Below are 16,068 nucleotides of genomic sequence, written 5' to 3' on the forward strand. Positions count from 1 at the left end.
TCTTTGGGTCTCAAATGAATCTCTTGAAATAGTGTAATAATGGGCCTTGTTTTTTATCCAATCTGATACCCTGTGTCTTTTAATTGGGGCATTTAGCCCATCTACATTCAGGGTAACTATTGAAAGATATGATTTTAGTGCCATTGTGTTGCACTATGTATGTATGCACTATGTAGAGACTATTATTGTATATTGTCTCTGGTCCTTCCTGATCTATGTTACTTTTTGGCTCTCTTTGCTTAGAGGACCCCTTCCAGTATTTGTTGTAGGCTGGTTTGGTGATTGCTGATTCTTTTAGTTTTTGTTTGTCCTGGAAGCTTTTTATCTCTCCTTCTATTTTCAGTGACAGCCCAGCTGGACGTAGTATTCTTGGCTGCATGTGTTTTTCCTTTAGTACCCTGAATATATCATCCCAGTTCTTTCTGGCCTGCCAGCTCTCTGTGGATAGGTCTGCTGCCAGTCTAATGTTTCTATTGTTGTAGGTTACAGACTTCTTGTCTTAGCTGCTTTCAGGATTTTCTCTTTGTCTCTGAGATTTGTAAGTTTTACTATTAGATGTCAGGGTGTTAACCTATTTTTATTGATTTTGAGAAGGGGTTTTCTGTGCCTTCTGGATTTTGATGCCTGTTTCCTTCCCCAAGTTAGGGAAGTTTTCCACTGTAATTTGTTCCAATATACCTCCTTCCCCTCTCTCTTTCTTCTTTTGGGATCCCAATTATTCTAATATTGTTTCATCTTATGGTATCACTTGTCTCTCATATTCTTCCTTCATGATCCAGTAGTTTTTTATCTCTTTTTCTCAGCTTCTTTATTCTCCATCATATGTTCTTCTATATCACTAATTCTCTCAGAAGAGAATTTATCCTAGCAGTTACAGCCTCCATTGATTGCGCCTCATTAATAGTCTTTTTAATTTAGACTTGGTTAGATTTTATTTCTCCAGAAAGAAGAAATCTCTAGTATTTTCTGTGCTTTTCTCATGCCCAGCTTGGGCTTATCTTTATAATCGTCATTCTAAACTCTAGTTCTGACATCTTACTAATGTTTATGTTGATTACGTCCCTGGCACTCAGTAGTGTCTCTTGTTCCTTTTTTTTTTTTGAAGTGAGTTTTTCTGTTTTGTTTTGTCCAGGGAAGAATTGATGAATGAGAGAACAAAATGTTCAAAGGGTAACAACGACCCCAGAAAAAATATATATTAAATAAATCAGAAGAGACCTGAAACTGGGGGGAAAAGAGTAAAAAAGAATATTTTGGGGCTGGTGAATAGAACAGAGCCACACACTAGATTTTGGGTGTATTTTGGTCTGTTAGAAGAAACTGTCTCCCAAAATTTTAAAGAAAAACTTATATATGTACAAAAATATGGGTAAATACGATGAAGAGATGGAATATGATTGTAAAAATGAAAGTTAAAAAAGATTTTTAGAAAACGAATTGATAAGTTGGTTGAAAGAAGAAAGAAAAAATGAAAAAGAAATAAGAAAAAAAAAATAGAGAATGTGATCAGGTAAGACAATAGAACCAAGCCATACACTAGAGAAGAAACTGTATACCAAAATTCTAAAGAAAGAGAAACTTATATGTATACAAAAAATAGGGTTAAATACAATGAAGGGATAGAATATGAGTGTAAAAATGAAAATTAAAAAAGTTTTTAAAAAGGGAATTGGTAGAGAATTGGGAAGATAAGATGTTGGTTGAAAAAGAAGGAAGAAAAATTAAAAAAAAAAAAAGAAACACAGAAAAAAAATAAAATTAAAAAAATTAACTTTGAAAGACTAAGGAATCATGGGGAGAGGTCATGAATTCTGTGTTCTCCTAGCATTGAAGTTGGTATACTTGGTCTTGGCTGGAGTTCTTACTTCTAAGGGTGGGAGCTGTTGCAGTGATTCTCAGATGTCTTTGCCTGAGGTGGAACTGCACTGCCCTTGTCAGGGACAAGGCTAAGTAATCTGCTCTGGCTTGCTCTTGGTAGCTTTTCTCTGAAAGCTTTCCCTACAGCTTTGGAGGAGGAGAATGAAAATGGTGGCCTCCTAGACTCTGGCCCAGGAGGAGCCAGGAATTCAGGTCCCCATTCCTCAGTACAGCTTTAGAAAAAAGCAGTCACTCCTGTCTCCCTGGTCTCTGGCCGCACTCCATACTCACCTGGCCTGTTACCTAGCATTTCTGTCTCTGGCATATGACCCCATTTGGAGTTTCTGAACCTAGCAGATTCCTGTGGTGTGCTCCCATGCCACTTCTCCAGCGGGGAGGAAGGGGAGCATCCCCATATTTGTGGCTTTTTGGGCCCCTGCTCAAAGAGTAGTGGCCCAATTGTGATGTGGATCATGGCTTATGGCAGCCTCGAGCTGAGAGCCCACCCCTCGGCTCTATCTTTGCAGCTGGCTTCCCTGCTCTGATACTTTGGAGCTCTTTCACACTCGGGCACCCCCAGTCTTCTGTAACCCTGAGCGTCCTGAGATCACACTGTCCCAGCAAGGGTTCCAACCCCTAGTTTACCGCTGGAGTGATGTTCCTCAGCAGAGGGGACTTCTAAAAGTTCTGATTTTGTGCTCTGTTGCTCTACCACTTGCTGGTAGCTGGTTGAGGGAGGCTCCTTTCTCTTTGGTCTCTCTTCCCAAATATCACCTCAGATTCACTTCTCCGCATGTCCTACTTTCCAGAAAGTTGTTTCTTTTCTGTTCATAGAATTGCTGCTATTCTTTTTTTTTTTTTTGATCACCTGTTGAGTTCATAGGTGTTCAGAATGGTTTGATAACTAACTAGCTTAATTCCTGGGACCAGATGAAATTCAGGTCTCCTGCTCCTCTGTTGTGTTGCCCCTCCCCCCAGTTCACTTTTAAATAAAACATGTCTTTATATAAAAACTTAGACTTCAAAAACTTAGTTGTAAAGTATTTAATTTAATTACTTATCTTTATACAAAATAAACTACAGTAAGAAAAACAGATTTTCCTTTAATAATGGTTAAGTGAATTACCTTGTAATAGCTACTTGGAATACTGCTATGGATGTACCGAATAGCACCTCTGGCACATGTAACTTCAGAACCTTATAAATGTTGACATGCATTCAGTCAGTATTTTTACATAATCCTTAGAAAGATAGGGGGCATTCTTAAACCAATTAGATCATTAGACTGTAGAAAACCAAGAATGTGTCTTTTATGTCACTCTCAGTGCTGTATATATGGGAGACACATAATTATTTTATGAATATTTTATCTTTTACTGTGGAAGAACATAGAGGGTCCTAGTTAAGAAGTTAAACTTTCCATCCTTTTCAGGATATGTCTAATATATCACTATATAAGGAAGGATTGTTTAGATGTTTTTATTAGTTAAGAGTTTACTAATCTTGGAGGTGTGTCCCATTAAGCAGAAGTTTTTTTAAATTTAAAAGAAGCTTCTTGGTAATATTTTGAAAGTTGAATTTGAACTAAAATTTGTGATGTTTTCCACTATGCCTTCTTTCATTCTTCTTTTTTTAGAACATTGGTTTTAGTTGACTTGATTAACACGTTAGGACATTTTTGTACCTAATCTGTAAGTAAACACATATCCCAAAAAATCCATACTGAAAGATTTTAGACCCAGTAACTAAACATACAAATAGATTTGTTCTAAGCTTGGCTACAAGCTGTTTTGTTTAGGATGAAGAAATAAAATGACTTTAGTATAGACTATGTTCAAGAGAAGAGTTTTGTAGTATTAGACACCATCTGTCAAAGTTAAGTAAACATAATAGGATATTCATTTTCACTAAATTGTCTTTGATCCTTTTTTTTTGGCAAATGGGAATGTTTTTGTGCAGACATTTAGAAATCTAACTTTCTTTCTTTCTTGCTTATTTTTTAGTAAACCAGATATGTCACGTCTGAGACTTGCTGCTGGGAGTGCTATTGTGAAACTGGCACAAGAACCTTGTTATCATGAAATCATCACATTAGAACAGTATCAGCTCTGCGCATTAGCTATCAATGTAAGGAGGATGGCCATATAGAATGTGACTTTATATCTTTGACTTTTAGGAAGGAAAAATCCACTATGATGGTAGAGATAAAAGTTTTGAATTGTCTCCTTTTGGAAAGTATATTCATGAGTAATGTTTCAGAGTTCTAAAACTGTGGTTTAAGTTTTGGATTGCTAATATAGTACATTTGATTCTTGTTGTTTGTAGTAGTTCTCTTCTACAGAGTCACCCCAATCACTGAATAAGCAAATACTGAACCATTGCTTATAAGGAAAATACAGGGGTGGTTTCTCCTAGCCTCTGGTCACAACATTTTTGTCAGTCTATCAGCATATAATTTAAAGACAAATTATTTAATATTATAGTCATGTCATTAACATTGAACTCTTGACCAACAGAGCTGTATTTCATGCCTGAATGAAGCTTTACTAACGTATTTTCTTCCTAAGGCATATCACAACCTTCTTGCTTTTAGGAACACTGAACAGCACTATGCTTGGGAGGTCTTTTAAACAACAAAATCACCAACAAATGCACAAAAACACAAAAAAATGTGGCACTAAATAGACTGTCAAAAGGACACTTGTTTCTAATACGAGCGCTGACATAATAGGCAAAACTTTGCTTCGTTCAGCTTCAGCCGGGATATTGGTCAGACGATTCAGTATGTTTGTTGCTGTACTCATTTACTCACCAGTAACCCTGAAAATAAATTTTAGTGAGTAGGCAAATTCACAGATTTAGAATATTTGTTAATAAAGAGACTTTGAATGTATGTAGTTCTTAAATGGAAGAAAAAAAAGTTCTATAAAGATATGGTATAGATTTATAAAGCTATGGTATAGATTAATTTTAGGTCAGAAGCATTTCTTATAATTTAAGCCAGTTAAATTTTCAGATCAGTGATATGCATGGATTCATATTCCTTTCTTACAGATTTCTTTTTAGAGTAATATATTTGAATTGTATCCCTTTGGAAGTTTTTAGCATCATTGAGAAAATTAAAAAGGACTTCCATAATAATAAATATATTTCAGTGTGAGTTTTTAATTCATTATTTGGTCATTTTACACTGAATTTTCCTGTTCTTTTCCAAGTAGTCTTATGTATAAGAATTTGGCACTTACTTCAGGGATAATTTTAATTTTTCTCTTCACACTTTCTTCTGTTTATTTAAAAATTAGTGCTTATTGTTTTTTTAATCATTTTGTCAGTTTTTGGTGCTTTAGTCTTTAAAATAGCTCTTCCAAATCTTGTTTATAATTGATTTTAGTATTAGTGTTGTAATTCAGGTATTAAACTAAGCCATTTGAAAATGAGATTTTGGTGAGTCCATAATTTCCTGGTTTAATTTTCCTCATTTTTAATTTTAGGGATAATCTTATTTTGTGAGAGAGTGAAAATTGTTTAAAAAGTTTATATTAGATTTCTTAGAAGTAAACAACCTTTGTAATTATTGTTTTTTTTTAATTGGTGATTCATGCAGTCTGTTGATTTGTCATGTTCTTGGTCTGGTATTTCTAAGGGTATTGGTGCTACCAGTATTGAAGTGGAAATTTTTACTGAAGTGTGGAAGTATGTGAAAGAAATGGGCTTTGTTTGAAACTTAACTGTGTATAAGAAGTATGTACAAATTATAAATGTCCTCTGTGAAAAGCATCCACACTTACGAACTTCTAGAGATTTTCTAACATAATACATGTTATATATTACTACCTCAGTCACCAAATTCCCAAGGAGGAAGTTCAAATTCCCTAAGTTTTAAGATTTTTTTTGAATTCTGTTGACAGTGGAACATATGTTAATGGTTAAAAATTAGTTATTAGTATATTCTTAAAACTTTCAGACTTGCAGTTACCCTTTTCTGAACAAAACCTTCCCCTAATTCTGTTGTTCTTGTAAACCACTTGCCTATCTCTTCTTTTTCTTTTTATTATTTTATTATTAGCTTTTAAAATATTTAATTTATTTATTTGACAGAGAAAGACACAGCAAGAGGGGGAACACAAGCAGGGGTGGGTGGGAGAGGTAGAAGCAGAGTGCCCACCAAGCAGGGAGCCCACAGGGGGGCTTAATCCCAGGACCGTGGGATCATGACCCGAGCCGAAGGTAGCTGTTTAACAACTGAGTCACCCAGGTGCCCCTATCACTTTTTTTAAACCTTCAGACCTCAGAGAGTAATCCATATCTTTGTCTCTCTTACCCTCTTATCTCTCACTCCTCAATAATTATTCCTTTGGTTTTTCCTTTCTTGTTTTTCAAAAGTGCTTTGTTAAAAAGCCTCAAATCCCATGGTCTTCGTCTTCATTATACATGTTCTTCTTGCACTATTTGACAGAGTTCATTGCTCCTTTATTCTTGAAATTCTTCTTGGTTTCTATTTCCTGATTTTTGTCACAATTCTCTGACTTCATTTTGGGTTATTATCCTTTCCTTTAAGTGTAAGTTTTCTTTCTTTTTAAAAAGATTTTATTTATTTTAGTGAGAGTGAGCCTGAGAGCGTGATTGGAGGGGAGGGGCAGAGAGAGGAGTAGGCACCCCATGAGCAGGGAACATCCTGGCATGGGGCTTGATCCCAGGACCCCAAGAGCATGACCTGAGGCTGAGCCGAAGGCAAACACCCAATCAACTGAGCCACCCAGGAGCCCCTATCAAAGTATGTTTTCTATGTGGATCTGCCCGTGACTAAATTTTCCACTTACACATTCTTTTTTGGCTATCTCATTTTCTATGTAGGTGACTCCTATATTAGCAACATTAACTTTTTTCAAGTCAGAGTCTGGTCCCACATCTGAGGTTAAACAGAAATTTCAAACTTTCATGTTCTGTCAATGTGAAGACTAAATTCATAATCTTTCCCAAATCTATTCTTTATTGAGATGTAGAGCCTCGTTAAGCATTAAATAAATCCAAATGGCATTCTTAGATTGAAAAGCATGAGTTATGTTTGACTATTTGCTTGTCCTTGCACCTTGTTGCAAAAGTGTGGTTAATCTGTCCTATATTTACTGTATCTTTTCATTCATATCTTCTTAACTATTCTTTTTTGTTTTAAGATTTTATTAATTTATTTGACAGAGATCACAAGTAGGCAGAGAGAGAGGAGGAAGCAGGCTCCCCGCCGAGCAAAGAGCCTCATGACCTGAGCCGAAGGCAGAGGCTTTAACCCACTGAGCCACCTAGGCGCCCTTCTTAACTATTCTTAACCACCATAATCATCATTAGCTCTGACCTAGACTATTGTGAGACTTTTCTTTTCCACTGTGAGTAAACTTTTTCTATCATAGTTCCAATCATATTATTCCCCCACTCAAAAATATTTAGGATCTTATACTTGTAAAAAAAAAAAAATTGCATATATTTTACAACTTGGCCATTCAAGCCCTTCTAATTTGTAGACCCAAATATACATTAAAATTTTTTAATTAATATATAGGGTATTATTTTTCAGGGGTACAGGTCTGTGATTCATCAGTCTTCCACAATTCACAGCATCACAACACATACCCTCCCCATTGTCCATCACCCAGCCACCCAATCCCTACCACCCCCCCACCCCGCTCCAGCAACCCTCAGTTTGTTTCCTGAGATTAAGAGTCTCTTATGGTTTATCTTCCTCTTTGGTTTTATGTTGTTTCATTTTTTCCTCCCTTCTCCTATGATCTTCTTTCTTGTTTCTCAAATTCCACATATCAGTGAGATTATATGATAATTGTCTTTCTCTGATTGACTGACTTCACTTAGCACAATACCCTCTAGTTCCATCCATGTCATTGCAAATGGCAAGATTTCGGGTGTTTTTTTTTGATGGCTGCGTAATATTCCATTGTGTGTATATATGGACCACATCTTCTTTATCCATTCATCTGTTGGTGGACATTTAGGCTCTTTCCATAGTTTAGCTGTTGTGGACATTGCTGCTATGAACATTTGGATGCAAGTGTCCCTTTGGATCACTACATCTGTATCTTTAGGGTAAAAATCTTTTTTAACCACTACCTTGACCTACTCTTCATGTCAGTGAAGCTGAATAATTTTGTTCTTTTCTGTGCCTGTATTTTGCTGTCTTTGACTTTCTTCTCGCCCTCCCATTTCTGCACATCCAATCTGACTCTTTTTGTGAATCAAGGCTTAAACTCAGCCTTCTCCATAAAACTTGCTCAGATTCTTAGAACTGGTCTCATTTTTGTCCTCACAGATTTTTATCTGCAGTCCCTTGATACATGCATGCCTTGTGTTTTCTTTATTTATGTACCAGTGCTTTATTTCTCCTACTTGAGTTGAACTTTTTAGAGGTAGTGTTGTTTCTCAGAGGTGTTTGTCATATATTTGAATAGAAAGTAAACCTGGAGAAATAAAAATAATATGAATCTTAATATTATTTAATATTTAGCTGAGTATTTTAGAATTTGAATGCAATTCATGAACTATGTGCTGTATGTTCTAGGTTCTGTAAATACAGAGATGAGTGAGTCATGGCTATTGCCCTCAAGAACATAACCTCTTAGGAAAACAGAAAATATAATTAAGTATTGATAATACAGTGCAGAACACAAAATAACTGAATTATTTGCAAGATACCATCAGTAGTTTTGTGGTTAATTTTTACTAGAAAAGGCCACCAAAAGTGAATTTACGGAAGATGCAGACAAATTAATTTCACAGTTAGTTATGAATAAAAGCTTTTTTTTTTTTTTTAAGATTTTATTTATTTATCTGACAGAGAGAAATCACAAGTAGGCAGAGAGGCAGGCAGAGAGAGAGAGAGGGAAGCAGGCTCCCTGCAGAGCAGAGAGCCCGATGCGGGACTCGATCCCAGGACTCTGAGATCATGACCTGAGCCGAAGGCAGCGGCTTAACCCACTGAGCCACCCAGGCGCCCTGAATAAAAGCTTTTAATTGGAACTTTTTCTTGGAGGAAAATGTGTAGTATTAGACACCATCTCCTTTTTTCCTTATATTGAACCAAATATTGTTTATAACCATAACCATGAAAGTATCAAGTGTTTACTTTTCTGAGTATATTTTTTCTGTTAAAAATTGTATTACTTGGGACGCTTGGGTGGCTCAGTTGGTTAAGCGGCTGCCTTCGGCTCAGGTCATGATCCCAGCGTTCTGGGATCGAGTCCCACATCAGGCTTCTTGCTCGGCAGGGAGCCTGCTTCTCCCTCTGCCTCTAGCCTGCCACTCTGTCTGCCTGTGCTTGGTGCTCTAACAAATAAAATCTTTAAAAAAAAAAAAATTGTATTACTCTATTCTGTACTTCACATTTAACTTTTATAACATAGTTAAAGGGTAATCATCTTTGCAAAAAACAAACATTTGAAGACTTCCTCATTTCATAGGAACTCATCTTTTAAATCTTAATTCAGATGATTCTATTTGATGTACCTGTTTGTCATAATTCTTGTCAATTTTCTCATCTTTTATTACTGTGCCAGTTGCTTGCAAATGATTTAACACTTCTTCTCTTCTTTTTAATGACTTTTTGGAATTCTGCTACTTTTGCCATGATTCAGTAATTAATTTGCATTGTTAGATCCTGAATGACTTGTGAGAAAGTGACAAAAACATGATCTTGGTTGGAAATGTATTTGAGAAGGAGGGAGGGATGTGATAGTGGAGATTAATTTTTTTAATGAGTGATGTGTTCATTCGTGAATATATTTGAGATATGTTGACTTACACAGTTAGTAACTGAGCATTTTCATGGTAAATAATCAGATAATGAAGATTCTTTTCCTGCATGGGAATTTTAATACTGACAAAAAGATGAGTTAACATTAACTTTATTTTGTTGAGTGTGAGGGTAGATTATAGGTAATATTTCTATGAAAGCTAGAATGCTTTCTAAAAGGTATTTTGTATAATAAATTGAAATTTGTATGCTTATATATATTTTTTAAGGATTTTATTTATTTATTTGAGAGAGAGCACGCACACCAGTGAGGGGGAGAAGGAGAGGGTAGAAGCAGACTCCCTGCTGAGCAGAAAGTCTGATAGATAAGGGGCTTGATTCCAGGACCCCAAGATCATGACCTGAACTGAAGGCAGATGCTTAACCAACTGAGCCACACAGGCACCCCTTATTTATTCTTTTTTATATGTATATAATTTTTGAAAAGGTTTTATTTATTTGAGAGAGAATAAACTGAAGTTTAAATTAAGTGAAAGGAGATACACAAAATAAGGATTTAAAGGTAAGAGTAAGATGTTATGACCTAAATTTTGCACTTGATCTTAGCCAAAAGGCCAAGAAGCAATGATGACCTAGATTTTGAAGAAAAACAAAATGAACATTATAGATAGCAGAAAGAGTATAAATAACATTGTAATAATATGAAACATACCACATTTTGTGTTAATTGGTAGAGAGTAAGGTATAATTATGAAGATCTTTGTATGTCTATAGAAGGTCTTCGTTTTATGTCTCATACATGACTCAAAAGTCATATTGAGCTTTGTCCTATAGTTTATTCCACAGATAATTGTTATAGCAAATATTGTGCTAGGTTTAGAGGCACAAAGGTGAATAAAGATACAGTTCTTGTCTTTAAGGAATGAGCAGTGATAGGTAAGACCTATAAAACAATTATTTTAATACTGTATAGTAAATGCGATACTGGAGATATACATAGAATGCCAGGAGGGCAGAGAGCTGGATGCTTGATAAAGACTACACAGTGATTTCTGTAGATTTTAGGAGCCATTGTTCGAGATGAGGAGGAGGAGTTAGGAGAGTGGAGGTGGGTGATTTAGGAGAGGGAGTATGAGGAAAGCAGGCACAGCGATAATGAACAGTTGGTTCATTTATAGAACTGAAAGTAATTTGGTGTTTCTGAAATTGATTAGCAACACTTGCCTTTAGAGTTGTGCATTTTAATCTGAATAGTTTTTTTAAACTAAAATATATGAGTTGGACAGAGTGTTCTCTTGCTTAGTAAGTAGCCTAATATGAGATATTATTTAAACTATTTTTAATACCTTAAGTTGGGATGGATCTATATGTACTAGTTTATCTATTTTAAAAGTACATCCAGAGAGAGTCAATTATCATATGGTTTCACTTATTTGTGGAGCATAACAAATAGCATGGAGGACAAGGGGCGTTAGAGAGGAGTAGGGAATTTGGGTAAATTGGAAGGGGAGGTGAACCATGAGAGACTATGGACTCTGAAAAACAGTCTGAGGGGTTTGAAGTGGTGGGGGGTGGGAGGTTGGGGTACCAGGTGGTGGGTATTATAGAGGGCACGGCTTGCATGGAGCACTGGGTGTGGTGAAAAAACAATGAATAATGTTTTTCTGACAATAAATAAATTGGAAAAAAAAAAAAAAGAACCTAGAAAAAAAAAAAAAGGGAAAAAAAAAAAAAGTACATCCAGGGTGCCTCAGTGGCTCAGTCAGCTAAGCATCTGCCTTTGGCTCAGATCATGATCCCAGGGTCCTGGGATCAAGCCTGTGAGAGGCCTCCCTGCTCAGTGGGGAGCCTGCTTCTCCCTCTTCCTCTCCCCCTCCCCCTGCTCATGCTTGGGCTGACTTCTCTCTCTCTCTCTCTCAGATAAATAAATGAAATCTTTCTTTAAGAACATTCATTATTTTCTAACACATGTAGCTGGTCGTTATTAATTAGGGTCCAGGTGAACATTCTAGCCTTGAAATTATCATACCACAACATCTCAGTCTTGTGAGCAGAAGCAATGTTGTGAATACACTTAGTCTCCTTTCCCCTTCAAATTTTGTATTTGGGGTTTTACTTTTTGCTGCCATGTGAATAATCTGTGGAATAATTATGTCTTTACAGGATGAATGCTATCAAGTAAGACAAGTGTTTGCTCAGAAACTTCACAAAGGCCTTTCCCGATTAAGGCTTCCACTTGAGTATATGGCAATCTGTGCACTTTGTGCAAAAGATCCTGTAAAAGAGAGAAGAGCTCATGCTAGGCAATGTCTGGTAAAAAATATAAATGTGAGACGCGAGTATCTGAAGCAACATGCAGCTGTTAGTGGTAAGCATATATGAAAATGAAAAGTACACCTTTCTAGCCAGTTCCAGTTTTAAAGAACACAAACTGATGTTACTGTTATTTATTCTTGTCTAATCAGTAGTTGTTAAATATAAGGTATTACTATTTTTCAGTAACTGCTTTTCTTTTAAAAAGGTCATTTTAAAAATATAAATGCATAGATATTTAAATATCAACTCATATTGTCTATATAACTGACTAAATGGCTAAGGAAAATAAGCACTGACACTGGAGATACTTTAAATAAAATAGTAAAATACAGATATATGTATAAAGATTGTCTAAATACTATCTTTGAGATTAAAAAAATATGGTCTTTCATTTCTCATCATTCTCACCCGGAGCTGATGTTAATATCAGGTGCTTGTGTGCCTGTTTTTAACCTGCTCATTTTATCCTATCTGTGTTATTATCAAATAGCATCTCATCCATGTTATTATCAAATGGTATCAATCATCCTCTGTTTTTTGTACCATTGAAAGATGTGTCATATTTTTGCTTAGCAGCTTAACAAGGGAGTGTTAAACATACGGGTGCTCATAATAACAAGAAAAGTGGATCTTATGTTTCTTAATTTCTTAGTCATAGATAGTTTTTTCTGATCACTTTTTACCGTGTGCATTTGAAAATGAAAATACTTGTCTTAATAGCCTTAACAAATGGTGCATTTAGTAGGCCTTTCAGTATTGGACGTGGTGGATGAATAAATAAACTGTTTATGATGTTCCTCCACACTGGACATTTCAGTATATTTTTTTACTAGCCACATGGTAAACTCTTGGGATGCAGGAAATAATGGTATCAGAGTCAGAGCCAGAAAGAGTAAGATTTGGTTTTCTAACAACCTGAATGTTTTTATTTATTTTTTTCTTTTTCAGAAAAATTACTGTCTCTTCTACCAGAATATGTTGTCCCATATACAATTCATCTTTTGGCACATGACCCAGATTATGTCAAAGTACAGGATATTGAACAACTTAAAGATGTTAAAGAGTAAGACTTTCTTCATCCCATTTTCATGTTTTCTGAACGGTTTTTCTCTTTGCTGCTAATAATGGAATCCCCGTTATAATTAGTTTATTACATTTATTTAATTTCTTAGAAATTTAGGTTCTTTCCTTTATTAGTTCTCTTGTTTTTTTTTTTCATACCATCCCTTCATATTTCATTTCCTATGTGATTTCCCAAAACTTAAGTTAGCATAATTACTGTATTACTGTTCTATTTCTCTACCATTCTGGCATGTCTTTTCTGTTGATGCAGTCCATTAAAAACTTCTGTTACAGTTCTTGTCTTTTCCTACTTTCTTCTGCAACTCTAGATTTTCATGTGAGCTTTATTCACATAGCACTTTTTCTTTGCAGTAAGTGTCTACCTTTAATAATGGACTAAGCTGGTAACGAGGGAACTACCCCACTTACTACTCCATTGGTGATTCTCTAGTTCAAGTTTATGACACTTATAATTATTTCAATTATTGGTGAGAGGCCAAAAAACCATCTATGCCTGGGTGTGTGGAACAGGGAAATATATTGGTATTAGACAAGTCTTTATAACATTAGTAGCGTTCTTTAAATTAAGTTTGAGGCTCCAATCCTCTTTCTGCTATAATAAAGGATGACCTTTGTGATTTTGAATAAATGAACTTATTCTGCCTTTAGCTTCATATTAAAATAACTGGTGGTTTCTTAGTTCATAGAAATATTTTATAGTTAAATATTGAGGTGCCTCGAGAAGATAAAATCAGATTACAGATAACTTTCTCATGGCAAAGGAAAAGCCATTACCTCCTTTTAGCCACAGTTTGTTTTTTTTTTTTAAAAAAAACAAGCAATTCTCCCAAAATGAGTTCTGCGTTAGAGTGATTGTGACTAATGAAAACTTCTAATCTGCTTTCTCAGAGAACTTTGGTTTTTGAAATACATTTAATATTCTTCGGAATTTACTAAACATTTGTTTTTTTGTTTTTTTAAAGATTTTATTTATTTGTCAGAGACAGAGGGAGAGAGAGCGAGCAAGCACAGGCAGATAGAGTGGCAGGCAGAAGCAGAGGGAGAAGCAGGCTCCCTGCCAAGCAAGGAGCCCGATGTGGGACTCGATCCAGGACCCTGGGATCATGACCTGAGCCGAAGGCAGCTGCTTAACCAACTGAGCCACCCAGGCGTCCCCATTTGGTTTATTTTTAAATTGCCCCAGTACAGTCATGAGTAATCACCCCATTCTGTCAGAGAGCCACTCCAGGAGAACTTATCCTATACCTGAGATCTCTAAGGTTATTTTTCCCCTTCTAGAATGATACCTTGTTTCATATTTCTCTCTTCCCCCTTTACTTTACTCCTCTGTGCCAAAACCCTATCCCATTCTTTCTGTAAAGTGATAAATCACCTTCAGTTTGTTCTGGAATAGGGTCGTACATAATTTAAGCTTTGTAATTTTTGTAATGTAATTTTTGTAATGTAAGCTTGTAATTTTTCCCTTTCTAACCAAAGACAGTATATGCCAACGATGACTTTCTTCTCTTATTAGCAAGACTTTTAACTACTAAGTTGAGTAGTTATATTTTCTTGAAAACTTCAATCAGGATTGCAGTCAGTCTTGAGTATTGAGGCTTCACTTTATCCCTGGCCCAATTATTACTTTAGGCAGTCTTCCCTCCCTGTCTTGTTAGGAGTTAGGAACACTTTATTCTCTCCACCATTTAAGTTCTTTTTTAACCTGCCTCCTTGGGAACATTAGTGAAATTTTGGGAAGGGGGTCTTATGAATTCACACCTACATTGCTGGTAAGTTATGATATGTATGCATGACATACTGTTGATTTATAGCTAGTTTTTCCTTTTTATTTTTTTCTATTTATGGAGTTTATTATATTTTTATTTAGAATTATTGTATCATATTAAACAGCCAGTTTTTTCCACTTCATTTCTTTTTCTCCCCCCTCCTTTTTTTTTTTTTTAGATGTCTTTGGTTCGTTCTAGAAATACTAATGGCTAAAAACGAAAATAACAGTCATGCATTTATCAGAAAGATGGTAGAAAATATTAAACAAACAAAAGATGCCCAAGGACCAGATGATGCAAAAATGAATGAAGTATGTAATTCTTTTTGAATAATTGTGATTCCCTGTTGATTTAAGCAAATTCGAGTGTGGATATGCTACTTCTGTAGTATGTATAGACATTATCAGTCTTTTTATTAGTATTTAATAATTAGTATTTCTATTAGTAATTTGAATTACTGATCTAGAATCACTAATGTGGAATTAGTAGTAATGCTGTTACTAGGAAATAATGAAAATAATAGTTTAAGGTATACTATTACACTGAAAACTTAAATTAGTGTGCTTTGCAGATAATTGTGTTGTTTTTACAAGTTGAAGGTTTGTGGCAATCCTGCACTGAGCAAGTCTCGTGGTACCATTTTCCAACAGCATTTGCTTATTTCATGTCTCTGTGTCATATTTTGGTAATTCCTGTAGTACTTCAAACTTTATCATTGTTACCGTCTATGTTATATAAACTGAGATCAGTGATCTTGAATGTCAACTATTGTAAATGTTTTGGGGTGCCACACCTGCACCCACCTAAGATGGCAAACTGAAATGACAGATGTTATGTGTGTTCTACTGCACTATCCAGCAGCTGTTCCCCCATCTCTCTCCCTCTTCTCAGGAGCCCCTGTTCACAATAATATGGAAATTTGATCAATTAATAACCCTACAGTGGCCTCTAAGTGTTTAAGTGAAAGGAAGAGTCACGTGTCTCTTACTTTAAATCAAAAGCTAGAAATGATGAAATTTGTTGAGGAGGTCATGTAGAAACTGAGATAGACTGAAAGTTAGGTCTCTTGCCAAATAGCCAAGTTGTGCATGCAAAGGAAAAGGTTTTGAAGGAAATTAAAAGTGCTACTCCAGTGAAAACACAAATGTTAAGAAAGCAAAACAGCCTTAGTGCTGACACAGAGAAAGTTTGGCCTGAATAGAAGATCAGACTAGTGACAACATTCCCTTAAACCACAGCCTAATCCAGAGCAAAGCCCTAACTCTCTGTAATTCTGTGAGGGCTCAGAGA

The 16,068-nt window shown here is 35.6% G+C and overlaps 1 protein-coding gene across 6 annotated transcripts in view; it reads left to right on the plus strand.

Annotated features, from left to right (window-relative positions):
* Positions 1–16,068, plus strand: part of PDS5B (PDS5 cohesin associated factor B) — a 196,793-nt gene that overhangs the window by 162,091 nt on the left and 18,634 nt on the right. For all 6 annotated transcript variants that reach the window (XM_044249567.1, XM_044249569.1, XM_044249572.1 and 3 more), the window contains exons 24-27: positions 3,861–3,984; positions 11,777–11,981; positions 12,878–12,992; positions 14,957–15,089. In XM_044249567.1, the coding sequence (XP_044105502.1) occupies positions 3,861–3,984; positions 11,777–11,981; positions 12,878–12,992; positions 14,957–15,089 (577 nt within the window). The remainder of the gene's footprint in view (positions 1–3,860; positions 3,985–11,776; positions 11,982–12,877; positions 12,993–14,956; positions 15,090–16,068) is intronic.

The sequence above is a fragment of the Neovison vison genome, chromosome 5 (genome assembly GCF_020171115.1).
Source record: "Neovison vison isolate M4711 chromosome 5, ASM_NN_V1, whole genome shotgun sequence".
In the NCBI taxonomy this organism is placed as follows: Eukaryota; Metazoa; Chordata; class Mammalia; order Carnivora; family Mustelidae; genus Neogale; species Neogale vison.